Source organism: Sphaerodactylus townsendi, linkage group LG08, assembly GCF_021028975.2.
Source record: "Sphaerodactylus townsendi isolate TG3544 linkage group LG08, MPM_Stown_v2.3, whole genome shotgun sequence".
Lineage (NCBI taxonomy): Eukaryota > Metazoa > Chordata > Lepidosauria > Squamata > Sphaerodactylidae > Sphaerodactylus > Sphaerodactylus townsendi.
Genome location: NC_059432.1, coordinates 10,372,178 through 10,398,294, shown reverse-complemented (window position 1 = coordinate 10,398,294; position 26,117 = coordinate 10,372,178). Strand labels below are relative to the sequence as shown.

The 26,117-nt window shown below is 45.4% G+C and overlaps 1 protein-coding gene across 2 annotated transcripts in view; it reads left to right on the top strand.

The window, feature by feature from the left end:
- RASGEF1A (RasGEF domain family member 1A) overlaps window positions 1–18,492 on the top strand; it is a 313,626-nt gene extending 295,134 nt beyond the window's left edge. For both annotated transcript variants that reach the window (XM_048506141.1, XM_048506142.1), the window contains 6 exons: window positions 2,625–2,727; window positions 5,872–5,951; window positions 9,431–9,622; window positions 11,790–11,913; window positions 15,200–15,272; window positions 17,220–18,492. In XM_048506141.1, coding sequence (XP_048362098.1) covers window positions 2,625–2,727; window positions 5,872–5,951; window positions 9,431–9,622; window positions 11,790–11,913; window positions 15,200–15,272; window positions 17,220–17,244 — 597 coding nt within the window. In that variant the 3' untranslated portion in view covers window positions 17,245–18,492. The remainder of the gene's footprint in view (window positions 1–2,624; window positions 2,728–5,871; window positions 5,952–9,430; window positions 9,623–11,789; window positions 11,914–15,199; window positions 15,273–17,219) is intronic.
- Window positions 18,493–26,117: the final 7,625 nt, after the last annotated feature.

The window sequence follows — 26,117 nt, the reverse complement described above, 5'->3', positions numbered from 1 at the left end:
AGAGTCCGCTGCTCAGGTGGAGGAGCGGCGAATCAAACCCTGTTCTCCAGATTAGAGTCTACCTGCTCTTAACCACTTCACTCCACTGGCTCTCACTTTTATATAACCCTTTCGTCTGATCAGGGTCCCCAAGGCAGTGAATATTAAAAAGAAAAAAAATGAACAATTAAAATACATTTAAAATTAGAAAATAATTTAAAAACACCCGAACGGACAGCACCAGAGCTAGGAAGGAAAGCCAATTACCATGATTGGGGGTGGGCCAAACAGAACAAAAAAGACGTTTGAGAACTCTAGCTTGGATCGCCCGCATTAAGCATAAGCATAAGCATTTTATTGTCATTGTGCACGCACAACGAAATTTACAGCAGCATTCCTCGATGCACACCATTTCAGACTCATACCCCATCCTCACTTTCCCTTTCCTCCACCCATCCCTCCACTGCCTCAAACACATCAACACGAAGCCATGGAGTTCAGCATAGCCACAGCTCTAGAGTAGAAGCTGTCTCTAAGCCTCTTTGTCCTAGTTTTGATAGACCTGTATCGTCTGCCGGATGGGAACAGTTCAAAAAGAGAGTGTGCTGGATGAGACGGGTCTCTCAGAATATATGTTGGGCTTTTTTTAGGAAACTTCCAGGAATTATAGAGTTCTTCCAAGGAGGGGAGAGGGCAGCCGATAATCCTCTGTGCAGTAGTGATCACCCTTTGGAGCGCCTTCCTATCTGCCACTGTGCAACTGGAGAACCATACATAGATGCAGTAGGTTAAGAGACTCTCTATAGCACAGTGGTAAAAGGACACCAGGAGTTTTCCATCCAGTTGTTGTTTCCTTAGAAGTCTCAGATAGTACAGTCTTTGCTGGGCCTTCTTAACCACCGTGGCAGTCTGTACCCCCCCCAGGTCCGTCCTCTTTAAGTCCATATTGCGGCTAAAACTAACCACCGGCTCTACTTGATCTCCATTTTACAGTCAAGGGCTGAATTCCTGAGCTATTCCTTCTATAGTCCACTATAAGCTGCTTTGTCTTGTTAGTATTAAGAACCAGGTTATTTTCCCTGCACCATGAGAGCAGTCGGTCCACCTCACTCCGATAGGCAGACTCATCCCCTCCAGAGATGAGCCCCACCACCGTTGTGTCATCGGCAAATTTGATATTGGTGTTACTATGATAGACAGGAGTACAATCATATGTATCAAGGGTGAACAATAAAGGACTCAACATACAGCCCTGTGGCGTTCCCATATTTAGAGTAAGAACTGAGGAAACCCGATTTCCCAGTCTAACCCTCTGGGAACGTCCAGACAAGAAGTCCCTAATCCACAAATAGATTGAATGTGAGAGTCCACATTCAGATTGAATGTGAGAAATCTAAGCATTTGGATTTGATGGCGTCTGTGATTCTCTGATCTGTGGCCAGCAGCGTGGGAACGAGGCTGCCCTTCAGCTAGCGTAGTAAGGGACTATAAAGTGATATAAACACACACCGCACTCGGTAGCAAACAGTGCAGCTCTGATCTAGAAGACACACAGCGGAGGCAGGAAGCGGCTGTCGTTTCCATAGCTACTAAGACACAAGCATTGCAGCCTTGCTGCGTAGAAACTGATGTCCAAGAATTGAATTTTGCAGTCCATTCGGGCCTGTTTCCCCAAATGCCATAAAATGTAAAAAAAGAAGGGGAGTTTGTGTGGGGTTTCGGGGGGCAACTAGGGTTGGAGGGTGGAACACAAATTCATTTTTTAGATTCAAAATTTTTTCTGCTCCTGCCGCACAGATATTCTTTCTTTCCCACTGCCCCTTACAACAGCCTCGTGAGGTAGGCTAGACTGAGAGGAACTGGCCCGAGGTCACCTCATATACGGACACCTGGTCAGACCTTGTCCAAAGTTGGTCCTGGACATAGCCAGCCTCACAAATTTCCCAGGTTGATTGGAGGATAAAACTGCCCGGGACTTCATGGAGGAAAGAGGAGAGAGTGATTTCATAAGGAGATGAAAATGGCAAGGTGTCGGCTGACAATGTGCAACTAACCCTAACCCTAACACCACCCGGAGCCCCTCGGGGATAGGGCGGTATAAAAATCTAAATAAATAAATAAATAAGCAAGCAAGCAAGCAAGCAAGCAAGCAAGCAAGGAAACTGAGTCAGCTCTTCAGTCGACTAGAATTTTGGAGCAAGTTTTAGCACGGAATGCAGAGGACAAAAATATCTTGCATCAAGCATCAATTTCCAAAAAGCTGAATCTCAGGTCTTCACGCGACCCAGTGTGGTGTAGTGGCTAGAGCAGGGGTCTGCAACCTGCGGCTCTCCAGATGTTAATGGACTACAATTCCCATCAGCCCAGTAGTCCAGATGTTCATGGACTACAATTCCCAATTGGCCAGGGTGGCAGGGGCTGATGGGAATTGTAGTCCATGAACGTCTAGACAGCCGCAGGTTGCAGACCCCTGTCCCAGATCATCCCTGCCTGACGGTTCCTTCTGGAAAGAGTCATCTCATAGTAGTTTGGAAGCACCAATCTTTATCCAAATAAAAGCTCAAAATCAAGAGTGGTCGCACTTCTCTCATTTTGCAAGTGTCCCATCCCCCCCCCTCTAAATCTCATCTTTCCCGCTATTTTAGGTGGTGAAGAAAAAACAGCGGACAAGAATTGTGGAGTTCTTCATCGACGTGGCGAGGGAATGCTTCAACATTGGAAACTTTAATTCCATGATGGCCGTTATCTGTGAGTACCCTTCTGCTAGGCATGCAAAGATGGGAATGCCCGTGAAATGGTGGCATTTGAACGGAGTAACCCAATAGGCCAAGAACAAGCCGGTATGACGGAATTAGAAAGACACAACCTGGAAAGAACCTGCAACGCCTCGGCTGCAATGCACAAAGTTCAGGGATCCAAAACATGCTAGTTTAATAAATCGTTTGTAGAACGACCTCCCCAGCAATTTTCTCACTCTGGGGTAGGAGCCATTTCACTGATTTGTAGCTGTCTGTGCACATATACTTTACGTGGAGGGGCAAAATCAGTAAAATACTCCACCCCACCCATCCTCAACACACAGCATACCCTGTTTCCCCGAATATAAGACATCCCCTGAAAATAAGACGTAGTAGAGTTTTTGCTGAAGTGCGAAATATAAGGCATCCCCCGAAAGTAAGACGTAGCAAAGTTTTTGTTTGGGAGCATGCCCGGCGAACAGAACACAGAAAAATAAGACATAGCGCATCTTTGGGAGCAAAAATTAACATAAGACACTGTCTTATTTTCGGGGAAACACGGTAGTTTCCATGTGAGAAAATTGCTGGGGAGGACCCCCCCCCCCCATTGCACCATTTGTGGCCATTTCCGCTCTGAAATTGTTGGGGGGCTGCTGGAAAAAGAAGCACAGACAGGTCAAAAATGATAATGGATAGTTTCGCTGAGCATGCGGAGTGTGTGTGTGTGTGTGTGCTCATTCTCCATGCACATGTGTTGCGTGTATATATTGCGTGTTCAGGATACTATATAAGATTCACAAACACGCGTGGCACATAGGCGCTGGCTCAAGCAATTTATATTACCTGTTAGTTTCTTGTAAAGTATGCCAACAATGTCCATAATCTTGTCAATATTATTGCGTCAATGTCACCCGTTGTGACTGTGATACAAGTTCATGACAATTAATGAAAATCCTGAATTGGTGGCTTGAATTACTTATAAATACTGCCCCAATTCAAGGGCAGTCAAATTTCTCATCATTTTCAGTTGTATATATTTCAATCCACTCCGTTACAAGATTATGGACATTGTTGGTTTAACAAATACATGATTATGGACTTGAGAGAAGGTTGTCTTGTAATACATTGTTGCATGAATTGGATTTAAAGTGGAGATATATATATGTGTTATGGAGATATAATAGTTTGATAAGTCTAATAGCCAACAATTTGGCATACTTTACAAGAAACTAACAGGTAATATAAATTGCTTGAGCCAGCGCCTATGTGTTTGTGAATCTTATATTGTTTTGGACGTAGCACATTAATTTCATAGAGTGTTCAGGATACTGTTAACTGGTTAAGCTCAACACTCTTAAATAAGGGTTTGAAGCCGGATAAAAATCCTGGTTAGACAGGGAACCAGCGTTCGGCTAAACATGACATCAGCGTCAAGCATGGAGGAATTTGGTCTGGAGAGAGCGTTGTTAAAAAGAAACACTTAATCCTGTGGCTTGCTGTCAGGTGTCTTACGCCACAGTGCTAAGCAGAGACCCATCCTTCTAAATCTAGTGACCTCAGTGGACTTAGAAGGGAATAACTGCTTGGGATGACACCATTGAGTTAACCACAGTTCAGAGAGCCTCTTTAGGATATCTGCACTTAGCAAGGAATGAAGAAGAAGAAGAGTTTGGATTTATATCCCCCCTTTCTCTCCTGCAGGAGACTCAAAGGGGCTTACAATCTCCTTGCCCTTTCCCCCCTCACAACAAACACCCTGTGAGGTGGGTGGGGCTGAGAGAGCTCCGAGAAGCTTTGACTAGCCCAAGGTCACCCAGCTGGCGTGTGTGGGAGTGTACAGGCTAATCTGAATTCCCCAGAGAAGCCTCCACAGCTCAGGCGGCAGAGCTGGGAATCAAACCCGGTTCCTCCAGATTAGATATACAAGCTCTTAACCTCCTACGCCACTGCTGCTCCTCTGCACGCTCTGATGTATCCTCCAGCGAGGTGTAGTGGTTAAGAGCAGGTGGGGTTTGATTCCCCACTCCTCCACCTGAGACTTACCTGGTGAACCAGATGTGTTTCTGCACTCCTACATTCCTGCTGGGTGACCTTGGGCTAGTCACAGTTCTTTGGAACTCTCTCAGCCCCACAAGGTATCTGTTGGGGGGAAAGGAAGGGAAAGGAGCTTGTAAGCGCCTTGAGTCTCCTTACAGGAGAGAAAGGTGGGGGTATAAATCCAAACTCTTCTTCATCCTCATCCATGTTGACTGACACATCCCAACGAAGAAACAAGATGGAACCACGCCAAACCAGAAGTAAATTCACACAATGAAGCCAGGTGAAGCTGTTGGCAACATGGAATTATTACAGCCTAGCTTAGCCTGGCTTCAACTGAACTTGGAAGCACGGTTGGCCATGGTTAGGAGCAGCAGTGGCATAGGAGGTTAAGAGCTCGTGTATCTAATCTGGAGGAACCGGGTTTGATTCCCAGTTCTGCCGCCTGAGCTGTGGAGGCTTATCTGGGGAATTCAGGTTAGCCTGTACACTCCCACACATGCCAGCTGGGTGACCTTGGGCTAGTCACAGCTTCTCGGAGCTCTCTCAGCCCCACCCACCTCACAGGGTGTTTGTTGTGAAGGGGGAAGGGCAAGGAGATTGTCAGCCCCTTTGAGTCTCCTGCAGGAGAGAAAGGGGGGATATAAATCCAAACTCTTCTTCTTCTTAGTAAATAGATGGGAGATCACCAAACAAGACCAGGGTTGCTGTGCCAAGGCAGGCAAACCACCTTTGCTTGTCTCTTGCCTGGAACATTTGTGGACGGGTATTATTGGACTTATTATACTTGTAATCTACTCTCCCTGACAAGTAGGTTGCAACTCGCTGGTACAGACTTCTATATACACAAGTTCACATGCTGAACCTGGGTAGTTTGGTAATATAAAACAAGGGAAGTGGGTTAACAGTTGGTGATAGTGTAAGCTACTGATCATATCTTGCTCAACAGGAGAAGGGAAAGACCATTTACCCTTTTTAACAATGTATTTTCTGCAAAGGCGAGCATTTAGCTAGTACTAATATTGCTAGAAACCCCTTAAGAAACGGGACAGGAATATTTGAGATCCTTTGCTTTTTAAAAAAAATCCATTATTTGTTTACCATCTCTGTTTTACAGCCGGTATGAACTTGAGCCCTGTGGCACGGCTAAAGAAAACCTGGTCCAAAGTGAAAACAGCCAAGTTTGATGTTTTGGAGGTAAACCTTTTGTATGTAAACCTAGGCGGTGAACAATGCAGAGTACATTTTAAAAAAATAAACACCCTTGAGCTGCGTGAAATTGTCCCAATTTGTTTTGTACCTTTATCAATAGAGAGGGAGCCGTGAAAAAGACATGGGGGGCAAACATAAGGTTGCCATGTATTGTCGAAGGCTTTCACGGCCAGAATCACTGGGGTTCTGTGTGGTTTCCGGGCTGTATGGCCGTGTTCTAGCAGCATTCTCTCCTGATGTTTCGCCTGCATCTGTGGCTGGCATCTTCAGAGGATCTGCTAGTAGGAAAGCAAGTGGAGTACTTGGCTGCCAGTGTTGAAAAACACTAGAGTGTAGACAGTGACTAATCAGCTCCACACAAACACAGGATGACTATAGACAGTAAACAATCAAAGGGAACAAAGGCCAGGCTACTTCTATTCAGATGCCCTCACCTATTGACCTTGCTATCTTCATTGTTACTTACATGGTATATACTTCATTGTTACTCACATGCCAGGCTACTTCTATTCAGATGCCCTCACCTATTGACCTTGCTGTCTTCATTGGTATATATATTCCACTTGCTTTCCTACTATCAGATCCTCTGAAAAAGCCAGCCACAAATGCAGGCGAAACGTCAGGAGAGAATGCTGCTAGAACACGGCCATACAGCCCGGAAACCACACAGCACCCATAGGGTTGCCAGTTCCCTCCCGGCCACCATTAAGAGATGGGGTAGGATAGGATTGCCAGAGTTGAGTTGGTGCCTAGGGGGACAGGGATCTCAGTTGGGTATAAGCCCTACAGACATTCTTTTTCAGATGCTCTGCAGAAAGAGATTTCTGTTGCAACAACCCATTTTAACTTAATGTAATACAAAAGAAGATTGTGAAAGCAGTAAAGAGACAGAAAAATGCTGGCAGGGGATGATGGGAACTGTAGTCCATAACATCTGGAGGGCCGCGAGTTTGACACCTATGCAAGAATCCATTTGCTCCAGAGTAACTGTTTTCTGGAGAGGAGCTGTCATTCCAAGGGATCTCCGAGCCCACGTGAAAGCTGACAACTCTATGCAAATGTCACTTAGAAACCACAGAAACACACATGCAAATAAGTTGTTCTGCCTTCTGCTATATAGCGTGCTGGGTTTTAAAACCATTTGAATCTCTGGATTCTGGAAGGCAAAAGAACCTATTTTTTTTTACTAAGCAGTTGAGCGTAGGAGTGCCTCCCTGCTTTCCCTGTCGGTAGAAGCTACTTCCTGGATGGTTACTTTCTCTAAATCAGAAGCTGGAGGTGCAGGGGAGAAGCCCACGTGTCCCTGGAAGAGACCGGGACCTCACAGCCCGTGTCCCTCCCACGGCTCACACCTGACACTCTCCCCATCGCAGACAAGGATTTGTTCGGCAGCTCCTTTCTCGTCATTCCTGATTAAAGTCTGCCCTCTGGTGGAGAAGGGTGATCCATATTTAACAACTCCATGCTGCCGTTAAAAAAAAATAGTTATAGGCACTCGGTAGCAATATTCTGCAGTAGTTTATTTGAGGGCCCAGTTGAAAGGGAGGAATGTTTTCCTCGAACATTTCAGCAACGTTGAAAAGCATCTTTGCCCTTTTGGCGATTTTTCACTTTTATTTACTTTTATTTTATTTCATCTGCGCCCCTCCTTTCTCCCCAAACAGTGACCCAAAGTGGCTTACATTAGTTTCCTCTCCTCCATTTAATTCTCACAAGCACCCTGTGAAGGTAGTCTAGGCTAAGAGTGTGTGATTGGCCGAAGGTCACCCAGCGAGCTTCCATAGTATGAGTGGAGATTCGAACCTGGACCCCCCCCCCCCCCCCGCCCCTGGATACTAATCTTAACAGTGGAAGAAAAAAAATTCTTCCGTTCCCCCTCCCTGCACTTCCCCCAGGCTGGGTGGGTCATGACCGGCTGACAGCCTCCTCCCCCCCATCCTCCCCCTCTTTCTCTTCCTCCCGAAGTAGATAGACCACGACCAAAGGGCAGGCCCGCTTCCCTTCCCTTCCCCCCTGGGCCATGACCAAATGATGGGGCCCCTCCCCTCCCTCCCCCCAGGGTGGGCCATGACCAAATTCTTTACATTTTTTCACTATTACTTTTTGCAGCAACATATTATCATCTATGACTATGCAATTTCTTCTACCTTTCTTTGTCGGATACTATGTCGTTTCAATTGGTTTATGATCCACTCTAGCCGTGGGTTTTATTTCCATCTTTTCTAAATGAATCAACAAGGTTTTGAAAATCTAACACCGCAGTTCTTGAATAGGATTGACATTCTCTTATGTTTGGATTTTTTTAGCCTGCCGTGAGTCTACTAAATTCATTAGATTTATATGTGAAAACACATTTTTGGGGAAGTCTGCCTCCCCTACTCTGACACTCTTAACCACTTCACCACCTCTCCTGCAGCAGCAATGACAACAGAGTGGCAGATGTGTTCACTGGGGCAGAATGAGGGCAGTTGGCCACGTTGTGCAGGTTTGCCTGGGTGACTGATTCAGGAAGTATTGCCCACATTCTTAGCCGCCAGTCTACAAGGCGATCCGGCTGGCCTCTACAAGGGCCAGGGCTTTTACGGCTCTGGCCCCTACCTGGCAGAACAGGCTTCCAGGTGAGATCAGGGCCCTGCGGGACTTACAAAGTTTCCGCAGGGCCTGTAAAACGGACCTGTTCCGCCAGGCGTTTGGCCAGCCGGAATGATGTCAGCCCCGCCATAAGAACATCTGGCCTCCCGTGGGTACATAAAGGGGGAAGGAGGGGCTGAAGCCATCTGTAGTTTTAGTATTTTATATATTATTTTATTGTAAATTATGTATTTGATGTTTTAATTGTTTTAGTGTTGTTGGACACCGCCCTGAGTCTTCGGGGAGGGCAGTATATAAATATAAAAAATAAATAAAATAAATAAAAATATCATGTAGACCAGGGGTCTGCAACCTGCGGCTCTCCAGATGTTCGTGGACTACAAATCCCATCAGCCCCTGATTTGTAGTCCACGAACCTCTGGAGAGCTGCAGGTTGCAGACCCCTGATGTAGACAAATCTGATTGGTTGCACAGTACTGGGACACCATTAGGGGTTGCTGCCTGGCAGCTAGCAGGAGATGGGGGGCAGGGATCTGGTAAAATAGCATTGTTGTGCACCATCACGTCCAGCTGCATGACTCAAAGTGGCATCGCCTTGTTTTGCAATGCTCTAGGATTTCTCAAAAATTCTATAGTAATGACCATAGAGATTAGGGAAATTCCTAGAGCGCTGCACATCGAAGTCACTTCTGGCATTCATAGCCAAAAGTGACATCACAGTATTGCATGAGGTCATTCCCTTCCATTTGTATCCGTTGAGCACTAGTGGGGGACAGGGAATGTCCCCCCTGTAGGCATCCGGACACCTTTGCCACCATTGCTGCCTGTGTATCCCTTGCAGAATCCTAACTGATTTTTTAAACATTCAACAGCATCACATGGACCCCTCCAGCAACTTCTGCAACTATCGAACTGCCCTTCAGGGAGCAGCTCAGAGATCCCAGACGGCCCACAGCAGCCGGGAGAAAATCGTCCTCCCCGTCTTCAACCTCTTCATCAAGGATATCTATTTCCTGCACAAAATCCACAACAACCACTTAGCCAACGGACACATAAACTTCAAAGTAAGCAAAGCAGGGTGAAGCCACGCTGCGGTTCAGCGTTTGGTGTGGTAGGCATGATGTATAAAACCAGGATGTTTGCATTGGGTGCTTTCAAGACGAGTGTGTCTCCACCGATTGTGGGATGTTAATCACAGGCTAGTGCTGTCAACCAAGTGAACTGATGGCTCCGAACAGTGCGCTTTTCTGCTTTCCCATTTTCCCCACTTCACATTTCTGTCTCTACCGGGGTGGGGAGGGGTCAGATCTGCACGTTTTGCTCCCTGTGGTAGTTGATTCAATATCACACAAGTTTTAAGTCCAGCGTATCTCCCTGCACATTAATCTGCAGGCTTTTATGCCGGACTTAATCCTGTGCGATATCAAACTGACCACTAGAGGAAACAAAACACACGCAGAAGAGGTAAAATCGCAAGAGAAACAGGAGCTTACAGTCAAGGAAAATGAGGACATGGAAAAGACCAATATCTAAACATCAGGTCTGTTGAACAAAAAATCTATCTCTGCAACATTTGTGGAACAAGACAGTAAGATGCTGCGTGCCAGGCTGGTGATGGGGTTGGGAGATCTCTCCATATCTGCTGCTCTGACTAGTCCCATGGCCATTCTGGCAGGGGCTGATGGGAATTGTAGTCCATAACATCTGGAGTGCCAAAGGTTCGCCACCACGGGACTAGTCCATCCTTACATGGATGAGAACCAATGCATCCTACCAACATGGGCTAGAGAATAAACATGACCCTTGATTTTATTATTTGTGGTGATTACTTGAACAAAAAAATATCACGAAATATGCTAAAATGTAGCTAATTGGCATTCAATCCAGCAGCGTCCTCAAGGAAGGTTTTTTTAAAAAGAAATCATAATTTTTTATTTATTATTGTATGCGAAGAAACGGAGAGACAACGAAATACCAATGTAGGAAGACTAAATATTGAAAGTCACAGACTACTCAGAAATAGCACAATTGACAAATTTATTAAGAGACAGTAATACAGCAAAGCTTTCAGAAAACTGGAAACCTTTTGCGGACTATCTGTTGAAAACATCTGGTAGTACAGAAATAATTGCAGGATTTGAGATCTAGAAGAAAACAGATGAATTAGAACAGTAGTAACGATATAATGTCTTTTTGATAAATTGTTTTGTTTTAAATATATGCATGAACCTAGAATGGATTAGAATTCAGCAATGAGATACCGGGAAGTCATTATATGGGTGGATGGGATTTAGTTTAGTTAATTATAATAGGTTGTGTTTAGATATTGTAAAATTTGTGTTTTATTTTTTCCTGTATTTTCTATTCTGTACTAATGTAATTGGGGGCGAGGGGGGTGTATAGTGGTATGTGTATTTTTTTCTACGCAGCAGTGGCATAGGAGGTTAAGAGCTCGTGTATCTAATCTGGAGGAACCGGGTTTGATTCCCAGCTCTGCTGCCTGAGCTGTGGAGGCTTATCTGGGGAATTCAGATTAGCTTGTACACTCCCACACACACCAGCTGGGTGACCTTGGGCTAGTCACAGCTTCTCGGAGCTCTCTCAGCCCCACCTACCTCACAGGGTGTTTGTTGTGAGGGGGGAAGGGCAAGGCGTTTGTAAGCCCCTTTGAGTCTCCTGCAGGAGAGAAAGGGGGGATAGAAATCCAAACTCTTTCTCTTCTTCTTCTTTTTTGTGTTGGGAACTAAAAACTCAAGAAGGGGTCTTGAGAAGATTTTTCTCGGGGGGGGGGGGGTTTACAGATGTTGAAGGGAGGTGTTACATCTGTTTCCAGAAGAGGAAAGAACTAATTTTGTTCAGTTTAGAAAAAATGACCCAAGTGAAGCAGCTCACAAAGTTTAAAAAAGGTAAATAAAAGCATCCAAACAGCCATTATAAAATGACAAATATTCAAATCAGCCATAAAAATAAATCGGGAGCATTAAACCAGCACAGTGACACCCGGCCACCTAAAATGCGCTACTGATAAAACAGTTTTTGGATCCAGAAGCTGACCGGAAAAGACAGCGTTCAAAGGTAGAACTTCTCAGATAGAATCCTGGAAATAAATAAACTCTCCAAACCTCCCAACTGAGCTATCAAGCCCTCGGAAACTTGCCTTGATCAAATATTTAGTGGGGTGTCGAAGCAAAGGAATGGGATTTTTACAACTCTATTTTTCCTCTCATATAGAAGTTCTGGGAAATCTCAAGGCAAATTCATGACTTCATGACATGGAAGCAGGTCGAATGCCCTTTCGAAAAGGATAAGAAAATTCAGAGCTATCTACTCACCGCACCGATTTACAGCGAGGAAGGTAAGATCCCTCCCGGCCAGTTGCGGCAAATATGACCATCTTCCGCTCACATGTTTGTCAGCCGCCTCTTTGGAGCGCATAACCTGTTATGGTTCTTAATGTTGGATAACATAATGTTGCCCCATATGTCCCGAATCGGCCTCTGCGTTCATCAGAGGCCATTTTGCTGGTGATCCCTGGCCCCTCAATGATGTGGCTAGCCTCCACCCGGGCCAGAGTCTTTACAGCTCTGGCCCCTGCCTGGTGGAACGCTCTCCCTCCAGCTGTGCGGGCCCTGCAAGACTGAGCTGTTCCACCGGGCCTTTGGGGAGGCCGGCCGCTGATGGGTTTCTTCCCCCCTCCCTTTTACATCTGTGGAGCCTGCCGTCCCTCCTCTTTTTCAGGGGATTAGTTAGTAGATCGCCATCTGTTGTACTTTGGTATTACCACACTGCTTTTAATGGGGTTTGATTTTAATGTATATAGAGCCATTTCTTTAATATTTAATTATTCTTGAGATTTATGGATTTTATTGTGCTCTATCTATACGTTTCATTGTTCTCCGCCCTGAGCCCTCCGGGGGAGGGCAGTATATAAATATAATAAATAAATAAATAAATAAAATGTGGAAGAATGTTTGTGGCACGTAGGGTTCCCAACGTCCAGGTGGAGGCTGGAGGTAACCAGAATTACAACTGATCTTCAGACTACATAAATCACTTTATTTTAAAAAATGATTCCACTTTTGGAAAAAATGGCTGCTTTGGAAGGTAAACTGCATGGCCTTAGACCCTATCAAGCCCTTTCCCCTCCCAAAACCCCACTCTCTAAGGCTCCACCTTCAAATCTGCAGGTATTTCCAATCTCCAGGTGTTTCAGAGCTGGCAACCCTAATTTTTTTCACCAGTGGAGTCAGTTTTACGTTCCCAGAACAATTAAAGCGGAAACTGCATGAAAATATTCCAGCCGTCTCAGCCCATTCACTTCAATGGGTTAAGACAGGATTAACTGCACAGGATTGGACTGCAAGGTTCCAGGAAATCCCAATCAGACACCCGTGTGTCTGTGGGAGCAGCAGTGGCGTAGTGGCTAAGAACAGTGGCTAAGAGCAGGTGCACTCTGATCTGGAGGAACCGGGTTTGATTCCCCGCTCTGCCACTTGAGCTGTGGAGGCTTATCTGGGGAATTCAGATTAGCCCGTGCACTCCCACACACGCCAGCTGGGTGACCTTGGGCTAGTCACAGCTTCTCGGAGCTCTCTCAGCCCCACCCACCTCACAGGGTGTTTGTTGTGAGGGGGGAAGGGCAAGGAGATTGTTAGCCCCTTTGAGTCTCCTACAGGAGAGAAAGGGGGGATATAAATCCAAACTCTTCTTCTTCTTCTTTCCTTCTGTGTCCAAACCTCAACCATCAGTTCTACCTGGAGCACTTTCTTAAATCTCACTTTTCTTTCAAGGAATTCGGGGGTGAGGTGCTTGGTTCTGCCTTCCATATTTTATCGCACAACCCTGTAAGGTAGTTTGAAATAAACATCTCCGGAAATCTTAAAACTATGAGTAGGGGGAATAAACTATTTTTGTTGTATTTTGTGGGTGACAACGGACAAATTTTGTAAAGCTCTGAACCTATTCAACCATTACTCACGTTTCAATTGTGAACTTTTTTCTGCTTTACTCACCCAAAATGCATATTTAATAACACACCGCGCATAACTTTGCACCGTTTGGCATGTTTACAGAATTATGCATGCCGTGGGTCTCCTCAAGCAAAACTGTAAATATGCCCAACATTCCAGAGAGAGCTACTAACCCCTGTACCTTATGCTAACTAAGTACATCTATCTTAGTCTTTGCTCTCTGGAAAGTAATAAAAAATGAAAACAAAAGAAATTACATGATTTGGGCAGAAATAGTTTAGTGCAGTCACAATAAGGCATACTTAGGTGTAGAATTAAACTTTAGGAATGTTGGAAATGCAGAATCCCCTGACAGTGTTTTATTATACACAATAAAATACTGCAAAAGGCATGCATATATAACAAGCCTAGTTTGACAACGGTACATGCGAAAGGGATCTGGGAGTCCTACTAGAGACCACAAGCTGAACGTGAGTCAACAGTGTGGCATGCAGCCAAGAAAGCCAGTGCTATTCTGGGCTACATCAATGGAAGTATAGTGTCTAGATCAAGGGATGTAATAGTACCACTCTATTCTGCATTGGTCAGACCCAGAGGTGGGATCCCGTAGGTTCTCACCAGTTCCCGAGAGTGGGTTACTAATTATTTGTGTGTGCCGAGAGGGGGTTACTAATTGGGTCTGCTTTTCCATTAGAAATTCCATTCGGTCCAAAAATCATAAAGTCCTGTTGTTTCCTATGTGGCTGGTTAGCGAAGGTAGAAAATGGGATAATTCTCCCTGTTGGGCTGTTTTAAAAACATGTTTTAGTAATATGGTAAAGTTCCTTGTTTCAGGAAAGTATCCTTCTTTTGATTTCTAGAAACAAAATTAAGTATTTGAAAGTATTAAGTTTTTGACAGGCAGTCAATTAGGGGAGAAGTAGTTGTTTCTGTTGGCAGTAGACGATAGGACTTGCTATAATGAGTTTAAATTATGGACAGAAAGATACCAGCTGGAAATTAGGAACTTTTTTTTTACAGTAAGAGTTTTTTACAGTAACAGAGAAATTATTAATGCCCCACCCCCAGAATGCCTGGCCACCACTGTGTCCTCTCGCCACTCCCAGCCCCATTGGCGCTATGCCACTGTTTGAATCCCACCACCATGGGAACCTGTTACTAAAATTTTTGGATCCCACCACTTGTCAGACCTCACCTGGAATACTGTGTCCAGTTCTGGGCACCTCAGTTCAAGAAGGATATTGACAAGCTGGAATGGGTCCAGAGGAGGGCGACCAAAATGGTAAAAGATCTGGATGCCATGCCCTCTGAGGAACGGCTTCAGGATCTGGGTATGTTTAGTCTGGAGAAGAGAAGGTTAAGGGGTGACCTGAAAGCCATGTTTAAATATTTGAAGGGAGGTCATGTTGAAGAACAAGCTTGTTTTCAGCTGCTCCAGAAACTAGGGCAAGGAGTAGTGGGTTCAAGTTACAGCAAATGAGATTCCATCTAAACATTAGGAAGTACTTCTGATGGCCAGGGCATTCAACAGTGGAATATGCAACTTTGGAGGATGGTGGAGTCTCCTTCATACTGGCTATTTAAAGCAAAATTGGAATGGCCTGAAGCTAGCTGATGGTGGTTGTGAAAAGAAAACCTATTCAGTTCCTGTGTTCTGGCTTCCTTCCTCAGCTTTATTTATTGCGTCCTTTGAAAGTGAAGGCCCGGAAAATCATATGGAGAAAGACAGCTGGAAGACGCTCAGGTAACAAAGTCCTCTCCGTTGACCTCTCGTTTCTCTGCGTGTGGAGAGTCATTGCAGGTCCTGCTGAGCTTACAAAAGGCAGCCCAAGAGCAATGTACCCATGATGCAGAATGAGGCAATAGAAGGCTGGATGAAGGGGCTGCATCAGGGGTGTCCAGCTCTGGCGTTTCAGATGTTCATGGACTACAATTCCCATCAGGCCCTGCTGGCAGGGGCTGATGGGAATTGTGGTCTATTAACATCTGAAGCGCCAGAGCTGGACACCCCTGGACTACATTTACCAAATCCAAATCCTTTATTAGGCATAAAACCGGTGTGTGTCATGAATTCCAAATACAATAAAAAGATCATTATTGCACAACTTGCAGTACACAGAGTAAAAATGTAGCAACAGCTTCAGAGATTTCAGCATTAGAGTTATTTAGAAGCTTAGCCATTTTTATCTTATCAGAAAGGAGCATAAATCCTGTTGGTAATACCGTTCTCAAATCCGTTCTGATGTTGTTGTATTTTGAACAGTGAAGCAGAATATGAGAAAGGGAATCAGTTGTGTTAGGACAAAAACGACAGCAATGCCTACTTTGTGGGATATTAGATGCAGGCCAATCTTTGAAGATGTAATTGACGGAAAAGAGTTACACCTTGTTCTAAATGCCACCATCCGTAATTGTAATTAACAAGATGTTCCAGGTATATAGCAGGGCTAGATTTCTGAGGGATAATCCCAAAGAATATTGGAGAGCAAGAGCTTTGCGCTTTGCTCAGGAGAAACTGATATTCTTGATCGAACAATCTAGACTTTAAGCAATGGTAAATCTCCGGAGCGGTGAGCATTTGTAGGGCCTCCCAAGAGAAGCCCAAGGTAAAGATCTTTTTTTTTCAATATGTAGCCACCATTTCGAAAGCTGAAGCTCTCTCATTTCTAACTGGGACAAACTGTTACGGTCAGTGCAGAAACAAAGACGCAGCCAAAACTTAAAAGTAACAACCCATGCCCTTGTTTCTAATAAATGTTGCCCTGATTCCAAACAACAAAGAAATTAGGGGACACAATACAGGGTTCCAAAGATCTTATATAGGAAATTGATTTGAGGCGTTCCACTTTCTGGGGCCATGCTTGGATCCAGATGGGGGATACCATATACAAAGGCGCAAGGCTAAATACCTCTCAGTTAAACACCTTCAACGCTGCTGGTGTGAATCTACCACCATTGATATTAAAGAATTTCAGCAAGGCTGTTTGGAGTACTGTGTTCAGTTCTGGTCGCCACATCTCAAAAAAGGATATCGAAGAGATAGAAAAAGTGCAGAGAAGGGCAACGAGGATGATTGAAGGATTGGAGCACCTTCCTTATGAGGAGAGGCTGCAGCATTTGGGACTCTTTAGTTTGGAGAGGAGACGTCTGAGGGGGGATATGATTGAAGTCTATAAAATTATGCATGGGGTAGAAAATGCTGACAGAGAGAAATTTCTCTCTCTTGGCCACAATACTTCCAAGAACCAGGGGGCATCCATTGAAAATGCTGGGGGGAAGAATTAGGACTAATAAAAGGAAACACTTCTTCACGCAACGTGTGATTGGTGTTTGGAATATACTGCCACAAGAGGTGGTGATGGCCACTAACCTGGATAACTTTAAAAAGGGCTTGGACAGATTTATGGAGGAGAAGTCGATCTATGGCTACCAATCTTGATCCTCCTTGATCTCAGATTGCAAATGCCTTAGCAGACCAGGTGCTCAGGAGCAGCAGCAGCAGCAGGCCATTGCTTTCACATCCTGCATGTGAGCTCCCAAAGGCACCTGGTGGGCCACTGCGAGTAGCAGAATGCTGGACTAGATGGACTCTGGTCTGATCCAGCAGGCTAGTTCTTATGTTCTTATGCTACATTTGCCATTGGCACAAGAGACGGTGCACTGATGTCATTTTTACCTTTCCGTTTTTTAGGACGACTCTTCTCAACAGAGCCTGAGGCTTTTGGACTTTGGCTTCGACTTCTAAAGCACACACTAAGGACACTGTTTTTAAATCCTGAATGACTCGGTTCGAGATGTGGAAGACCTCACTGGCTGGGGTCTGTTTTGTGCATACAAGACACCTTTCGACTTGCAGAAGAAAAATACGAGCTTGACATTCTGCATCAACTTGAAGGCACTTAAAAATGAAGGATTTTTTTTGTTTTTTAAACTATTTAAGAAAAATATCAAGGGCCGGGCCCTGTTCTCAGAGATAAAATGGATTGGGGGGGGGGAGGGAGGGGGAGTGGTATTCGTGGAGATGTCTCATTCTGACGACATCCAGATCTTTATTTTTATGTTTGACTACTTCCACCGAACGCACGCACACTCTCCAACGGACTCCCTCGCACGTTCAGCGCTCCACTCCGCCTTGATCTGGCCTCAGAAGATAAAGGGGAGTCTGATATGTTCGGCGTCAGCAAGGTTTCCACAGATCTATAGCAGTACGAGATCGTTCTCCTCCCCACCAGGTTAACCTACGTGGGCTGAAACGTTATGCTAAGTAAATGGTGAGCACAGACCCCTTGTTACCTGGGACACCCAGGTATTCCGAGATTTCGCTTTTCCTCCCCCACCACATTCCCCACAGGATGGGAGAGGTGAAGGCTTCCCGGTTACAAATCCCAAGTGCCCCCATCTGTTTCCTTGCTGTAATTGATTAAGCTTTTGCGGGGGGGGGGGGGTCACGCCACAAGACATCTGTGAGTTTGCGGGGCCACAAGGTTCTTCGTTGCATTTACTCCCAAGGGATGCTGCTCTTCTGACATAGATCTTCATTGTGGTGACCAGCCGTAGATTATTTCACTTCTTTTTCTTTGGAGGCTAGCCTTGCTGCATTTTGGAGAGCTCGACAGCGTTGCTTAGTCGGGTTTCTTACTTCAGGCTAGAAAATCCCTGTACATTTGGGGGGGGGGGGGTTGGAGCCTGCAGCTGGGGGGTCTTGAGGGGAGGGACCTCAATGGGGCACAGTGCTGTTGAGCCATTTCCTCCAGATAACTGATTTCTGTTGTCTGGCCATCAGTAGTAATTCCAGAAGATCTCCCGGCCCCATATGAGAGTCAGCCTGATGAGTCAGCTAAGAGTGAGTAGACTCTAATCTGGAGAACTGGGTTTGATTCCCCACTCTTCCACATGAAGAAGAAGAAGAAGAGTTTGGATTTATATCCCCCCTTTCTCTCCTGCAGGAGACTGAAAGGGGCTGACAATCTCCTTGCCCTTCCCCCCTCACAACAAACACCCTGTGAGGTGGATGGGGCTGAGAGAGCTCCGAGAAGCTGTGACTAACCCAAGGTCACCCAGCTGGCGTGTGTGGGAGTGTACAGGCTAATCTGAATTCCCCAGATAAGCCTCCACAGCTCAGGTGGCAGAGCGGGGAATCAAACCCGGTTCCTCCAGATTAGATACATGAGCTCTTAACCTCCCACGCCACTGCTGCTCCTGCTGGGTGAACTTGGGCTGGTTAGTGTTCTTCTCAGAACTCTCTCAGCCTCACCTACTGCCCAAAGTGTCTGTTGTGGAGAAGGGAAGGTAACGTCAGTGTGACTGGCTTTGAGAAAAAGGGGATTATAATAAACAACTCTTCTTCAACCCTAGTTCATGGGGTTCACAGATACATGGCTGTCAGACCAAGTGGTACACTTGTCCTAGATTGGGCAGTGATTTTCCTGTTCAGATAAAAGAAGAAGAGTTTGGATTTATATCCCCCCTTTCTCTCCTGTAAAGAGATTCAAAGGGGCTTACAATCTCCTTTCCCTTCCCCCCCCCCCACAAACACCCTGTAGGTAGGTGGGGCTACGAGAGCACCAAAGAACTGTGACTAGCCCAAGGTCACCCAGCTGGTATGTATTGGAGTGCACAAGCTAATCTGGCTCACCAGATAAGCCTCCACAGCTCAAGTGGCAGAGCGGAGAATCAAACCCAGTTCTCCAGATTAGAGTGCACCTGCTCTTAACCACTACACCATGCTGGCTCTCACGTAACAAGGAGAAGGCTCACTCCAAACATCCCTCCCTGATACTCCAGCATTTCTCGCCGTCTCACGGGGAGCATTCAGAGCTGCGATCTCGTACCTCTTTAGGCTGCAGGTAACCTGTCCGGCCTAAGCTTTGCCTGAGCCATTTTGGCAGCGGTCTCTGCTGACCCTCGGCTACAAGGAAATGCCTCGGCTCCGGGACTCTTTGTGGCCTCTAGCTTGGCCTTAAACCACAGCAGCTGGCAGGCTGTTCCCTCGTGCACCCGATAATAGTGCCTTACAAGGTACTGAAATCGTTTAGCGTACCTTCTTCTACACCTCCAGGTGGAAGTGAGCAAAGTAAACATGTGGACGTCTATTTTTAAAGCGAAGGAAAGAAAACCAGCGACAGCTTTGTAAATAAAACCGGGAAGAAAACAGCACACGAACGAGAGTATGCCTGTCTACATAACCATGGTGCAGCAAAAGTTATTTTTTTTGTTACGAGGTCAAAGTAAAACGGGAAAAATCGCTAGATTGCTCTTTCTTCCTCAGACCCCACTTTTACAACTTCTGAGAACTCTTTCGTTTACGTTAGCTTTTTATCAGGGATGTTCAAAGTGTCTGCGGGGGGCGGGGGGATAAGATGTACAACAGAGGTGGCCAACCCATGGGCTCCAGATATTTTATGGACTACAATTCCCATCAGCCCCTGCCAGCATGGCCATGCTGGCAGGGGCTGATGGGAATTGTAGTCCATGAACATCTGGAGCCCCATAGGTTGGCCACCCCTAGTGTATGGCGATCAATGATCAGATCAAAAGGCGGCATTGAACGCTATTTCACAACTATTAGCTACTGGATACCTCCTTGGACAGCCGGGCCTCTGGCACCTTTTGTAGGTTGGAGGGTGGCATAAAAATGTCTTGAATAAATTATAAATGCTAATGAAGATGAACTGTTAAGATGAACTGTTAAGAAACCAGCTAATGTTTAAAGGCGGCATTTTTGGTTGAAGGTGATGCCATCATATAAATAGGGGTCATGTGTTTGGGAAGCCCTTTGGTGGGCAAATTAACTACCCTATGGGTCATCATGACCACTTGATTGACACACACCCCTTACCACCACCACCCCCAGTCCAATTGCTGAACATCAATATGAATTAACCCCTCCATTCTCTCAACTTCTCTTGAAATCTCGAGCCTTGTCACTGAACAGTTGGGAAGGGATTTTCAAAAGTCACTTCTACTACCATTACAGCTGTGGGAAGCACAATTCCAAGTTGAGTGTTTTAAAGGCTTCCACGTCAACTTTCCCCCATTGCTTCGGGAAGTGTTTTCTAATTGCTGCAAACCCATGCTTGGTCTCTATTTTGCTTTCAGAGCTAACACCGTTATCCCGCTACATGCCAGGAAACGCCACGCTCGGTTACCCGCGACGCGTCTCGATCCACCACTTGGTTATTTAAATAGCAGCTGCTTGTCTGAACGGACTTCGTAAACAAATATTGTATTTGGGGTGTTCGTGCAAACAGGTCATTCTTGGATGGTTCGTGACCAGGCAAGGGTGAACTCGTCCATAATAGCAGAGCTCTCCGTTCAGAACAGCACGTTTTCTAAAACTGACATTAGATAAAGCCAGCTTGAAAGGATTTTGTTAAGAACCAGAGGGAGATGGACAATCCCTTCCACCTTCACATAAGACCGCCTTGTATTAAATCGGACTATCGGTACATCCAAGCCAGTACTGTCTACTCCACGGATCTGCAACCAGTTGGCCATGCTGGCAGGGGCTGATGGGAATTGTAGTCCATGTACATCTGGAGAGCCACAGGTTGCAGACCCGTGCTCTAACCCCTGAGCCACCACCCCTTTCCCAGATACATTTAGGAGCATATTCTAAAATGAATGAAAGCAGCCAATATTGGCCCCTTCCGCACATGCAAAATAATGCATTTTCAAACCACTTTCACAACTGTTTGCAAGTGGATTTTGCCATTCTGCACAGCTTCAAAGAGCACTGAAAGCAGTTTGAAAGTACATTATTCTGCATGTGCGGAAGGAGCCTTTAACTTTCTTTTAATTGTTCTTAAAAATTACAGCTAATTTCACTGGTAAGAACCTGTACAAAGTTTGAGTTCTCCTTTGCTTGGGGAAAAAAATGGCTACTACTCAGCTTCTAGCAAAGAAAACAACACAACCTTCCACCAAGCATTAGATTTAAAATAATGCATATTGTATAATGAGGGGATAATTTTATATCATGATCAAGTTAGTTATCTTCCCAATTAGCCAGACCCCAAAATGAACTTTTTAACATCAGGTGGTTTTTGCAAGATTATTGTCCGTTACACAACTCTGAAGAGACTGAGTGGATCACTCCCCTTTCTGTTCATTGATCGATACATGATGATCTCAAGGGATTGCCTGCCCATCTTTCGGAAAGACCCCAAGTTTGGCCCAAACAGGTTGCTTCCAACATACAAAATAGCCAAAAAAAGATCAGGGTCAGCACAAGTTAGGATAGAGCCATTCAGATTAGTTGAAAAGTAGAAATGGAAAGACTGTATTGACAAGAAGGCAAACCCCCTCCCCCCCACACAGAGAGAGACCGTTAATGGCTTTTCTTATTTGTGACTCCTGCAGTTTTCTTGTGCTGACGTATTGATCCGCAGCCCTGGAGTAGAGTTAAAAGACTATTTATACTGTATTATTACAGTGGGGTTTTTTGGCACTTTCAGAGATCGTTCTAGCTAGCAGCGTCGTCAAACTCTATGAAAGGGACTGCATTATCGGTTTTGTTCACGTATTTGAAATTTTACAAAGGGATGCTTTAAATTTCAGAGGCATATATATTTGAGACGCAGTTCTGGAACACTTTCTTTGTGTACGCATATTTAAGAGGAAAAAAAAGCTTTCACGGGAACGTGCTCTCCAGTGGTCAATTGGTTCTGGTATATACTTGAAATGCCATTTCGACATGGCTTCCTCTTCTTAATTTTTTCTTCTTCTTCTTTGCCGGATACATTCCTTCAATGTCTCTGTTTTATTCTTGGGAGCTGAAATCGCTACATATAAAAGCTGTACCATAAAGCAGGATATTCTGTGTTTGACTTGACGTGCTTTGCGGTAATAAAATCAAAGTTGCTTCAACCTGGCTACGCTTAATCTACCAGATCTCTTCCTGGATGGACGCTGCAGGCTAAAGCAACGATGGCGAACCTTTTTGAGACCGAGTGCCCAAATTGCAATCCAAAACCCACTGATTTATCGCAAAGTGCCAACATGGTAATTTAACCTGAATACTGAGGTTTTCATTTAGAAAATACGGGTGGCTCCGAGGAGAGCATTACTCAGGAGTAAGCTTGCGGTAGCTCCATGGTTTCCACCTTTGGAAGCAAACTGCGGCAACTCTTCCAACGGTGAGTCACCACCCTAGGAGGGTTTACTCCAGAAGCAAGCCCCATTGCCAGCAACCGAAGCCCCAGGTAAAGGATCGCTTTTAGTTCTTTCTCGTGATGAAAATCAGTGGGTTTAATAGCTTTAACAGGGTTGCCTACACTACTTCCCCAAAATCCATAGGGTTTTAGTTTAATGCTAATAATCGAAGTCCAGCGCCCAGGCCAGCCTAGATGTGTGTGTGTGTGTGGAGGGAGACTGTTTGAGCGTGCCCACAGAGAGGGCTCTGAGTGCCACCTCTGGCACCCGGGCCATAGGTTCGCCATCACTGGGCTAAAGTCAGGGCGCTCTTGATTTATTTTGCCAAGGTATGTAGCAAGCGCAAAGGCATGCAGTCTACGGGACAGAGAAGACTCTCAACACGTCCCCCAAAGAGCATTACGCTGCAACGACAATCGACTGGTAGATCCCTGGACCCAAACGTGTCCAGCTGTCCTCTACTATACCTTTTTCAATATAAAGATGACAAAAGATTTGAGAATTGATCCAACCTTTTCTGGACCATCTTTGTTCTAGGATGCTCTACTTGGGTCATAGTGCCTGGGGGGTTGAACTAGGATGGCACCATGACCCAATTGGCCATGCTGGCAGGGGCTGATGGGATTTGTAGTCCATGAACATCTGGAGAGCTGGTCGCAGACCCCTGTTCTAGAACAAAGTAGATTCAAGCATGAAATAAACAAATCTTTCTTATGTTCTTATTGATAATTTTACCTCTTTAAGAACTATGGGACCCAATCATTTTTAAGATTACCTTTCTGAAACTAGTTTCAAGAACATAAGAACTAGCCAGCTGGATCAGACCAGAGTCCATCCAGTCCAGCTCTCTGCTACTCGTAGTGGCCCACCAGGTGCCTTTGGAAGCTCACCTGCAGGATGTGAAAGCAAGGGCCTGCTGCTGCTGCTGCTGCTGCTGCTGCTGCTGCTCCCGAGCACCTGGTCTGCTAAGGCATTTGCAATCTCAGATCAAAGAGGATCAGGATTGGTAGCCATAGATCAATTTCTCCTCCATAAATCTGTCAATCAAGCCTCTTTAAAGCTATCCAGGTTAGTGGGCCATCACACCACCTCCCTGTGGCAGACCTATTTCCCAAACACCAATGCACGCATTGCATGAAGAAATGTTTTCCTTTATTAGTCCTGTAATTCTTCCCCCCCAGCATTTTCTAATATATGCCCCTCCTGGTTTTGGGGTATTGTGGGAGAAAGAGAGAAAAAATTTATCTCTGTTAACATTTTCTATACCATGCATAATTTTATAGACTTCAATCATATCCGCCCTCAGTCGTCTCCTCTCCAAACTAAAGAGTCCCAAACTGAACCCAGTACTCCAAGTGCGGTCGCACCACTGCTTTATATAAGGGCATGACAATCTTTGCAGTTTTATTACCAATTCCTAACCCTAATTATCCCCAGCATAGAGTTTGCCTTTTTCACAGATGCCATGCCGTGAGTTGACATTCCCATGGAACTATCAACTAAGAACTATCCACTAGCTGTTTGGGTCTGCAGTAGAAGAGCAAGAATTAAGTCCAGTTGCTCCTTAAAAACCGAGATTCCCAGGATATAAGCTTTAGAGACTCTAAATGCCCTTTGTGAAATACAGGTCCTTTCCACACAAATCCCTGAAAATGTTTCTAAAATGTTTTCCCTATGATGTCTGCACTCACCCTTGAAACGATTCCTTAATTATGTGATTTTCTCTTTTTTTTAGTAATGCAATGTTTCGGGTGCTATGCAATTTCTCCTCAGGTGCCTTCTATATTTCATCTTTTGAAGATTAGCCCCCCAAAAGTAAAGAACCTCATAGAAACAGTGCAGGAAAAACAGGCAAGGGGCAAGCTCATAAAATGGTGCCAAGGAAGAAATTCCAGACAAGGCAGAAGGGTGTGATATGTCATAAAGCAGACCTGGGCATTATATGGCCCGCGGGCCACATCCGGCCCGCCGGATGACCCTGACTGGCCCCCCCTGTCAGTGGTTAAATGCAGGGCGCCTACTGAAAGCCCTCAAGAGAAGCCGGGCTGCCTTTGGCTGGCCGGGTTTCGATGGGCTTCTAAAGCCGGCCTCACTGCCTTTTGGCCCGGCCCTCCATAATATTTTCTGTTTCTTATGCGGCCCCATGGAAAAAATAATTGCCCACCCCTGTCATAAAGGGACCGCATAAGCAAATGGTTTTGAAACCATTTCAACCAAAGAATCGTTTTAAAAGGGCGTTCGTTTAACATGTTTTGAAGCTGCAAATGAAACTTTTTGAAAACCAAAGGTGGTAAAAACCATGTGGAACTCCATGGAGGAAACATTTTGTTTCCTGACCCAAAACATTTTAAGCAGAAAACGTTTTTTCTAAGGTGCTTCTGGATTCAACCTGGGCTCATTCTGTAAGTGAGATCTCTATTTTTTTTTTAAGTCACAAGGCTGCTGGGGAACCAATCCTCCGAAGGAAAGTGGCATTGGAGCACCTTCCTTATGAGGAGAGGCTGCAGCATTTGGGACTCTTTAGTTTGGAGAGGAGGCATCTAAGGGGGGATATGATTGAAGTCTAAAAAATTATGCATGGGGTAGAAAATGTTGACAGAGAGAAATTTTTCTCTTTCTCACAATACTAGAACCAGGGGGCATCCATTGAAAATGCTGGGGGGAAGAATTAGGACTCATAAAAGGAAACACTTCTTCACATGTGTGTTTGGTGTTTGGAATATGCTGCCACAGGAGGTGGTGATGGCCACTAACCTGGATAGCTTTAAAAAGGGCTTGGACAGATTTATGGAGGAGAAGTCGATCTATGGCTACCAATCTTGATCTTCCTTGATCTCAGATTGCAAATGCCTTAGCAGACCAGGTGCTCAGCAGCAGCAGCAGCAGCAGCAGCAGGCCATTGCTTTCACATCCTGCATGTGAGCAGAATGCTGGACTAGATGGACTCTGGTCTGATCCAGCAGGCTAGTTCTTATGTTCTTAAAAACAAGGAACATAAAAGACCACAGTCTTAACCAGATAACTTTTCTTTTTTTCCATTTCAATTGTTTGCTTCTTTTGTTTCGAAGCTACGGCTAGTAAATCCCCTCTCCTACAAGCCCGGCTGGTTTCCCAAACTGTTGCAATGGGAACACCAACCGTTCCTCCAGAGAGCCATTTTGCATTAACTTACCAAAAGGTTTTAGGAATGCTTCTATCGACCCCGGTGTCAAAATGAACTAGGCCAGACCTGGGCATTATATGGCCCGGGATGACCCTGACTGGCCCCCCTGCTGTGCTGGTGAGCGAGGCGTCTTTGAAAGCCCCGCAGAAGCTGGTTGCCTTGGCTGCCGGCTTCTGCGGGGCTTTCAAAAGCGCCTCGCCCCCTGCCTTTTGGCCCGGCTCTCCACAATATTTTCTGTTTCTTATGTGGCCCCATGGAAAAAATAATTGCCCA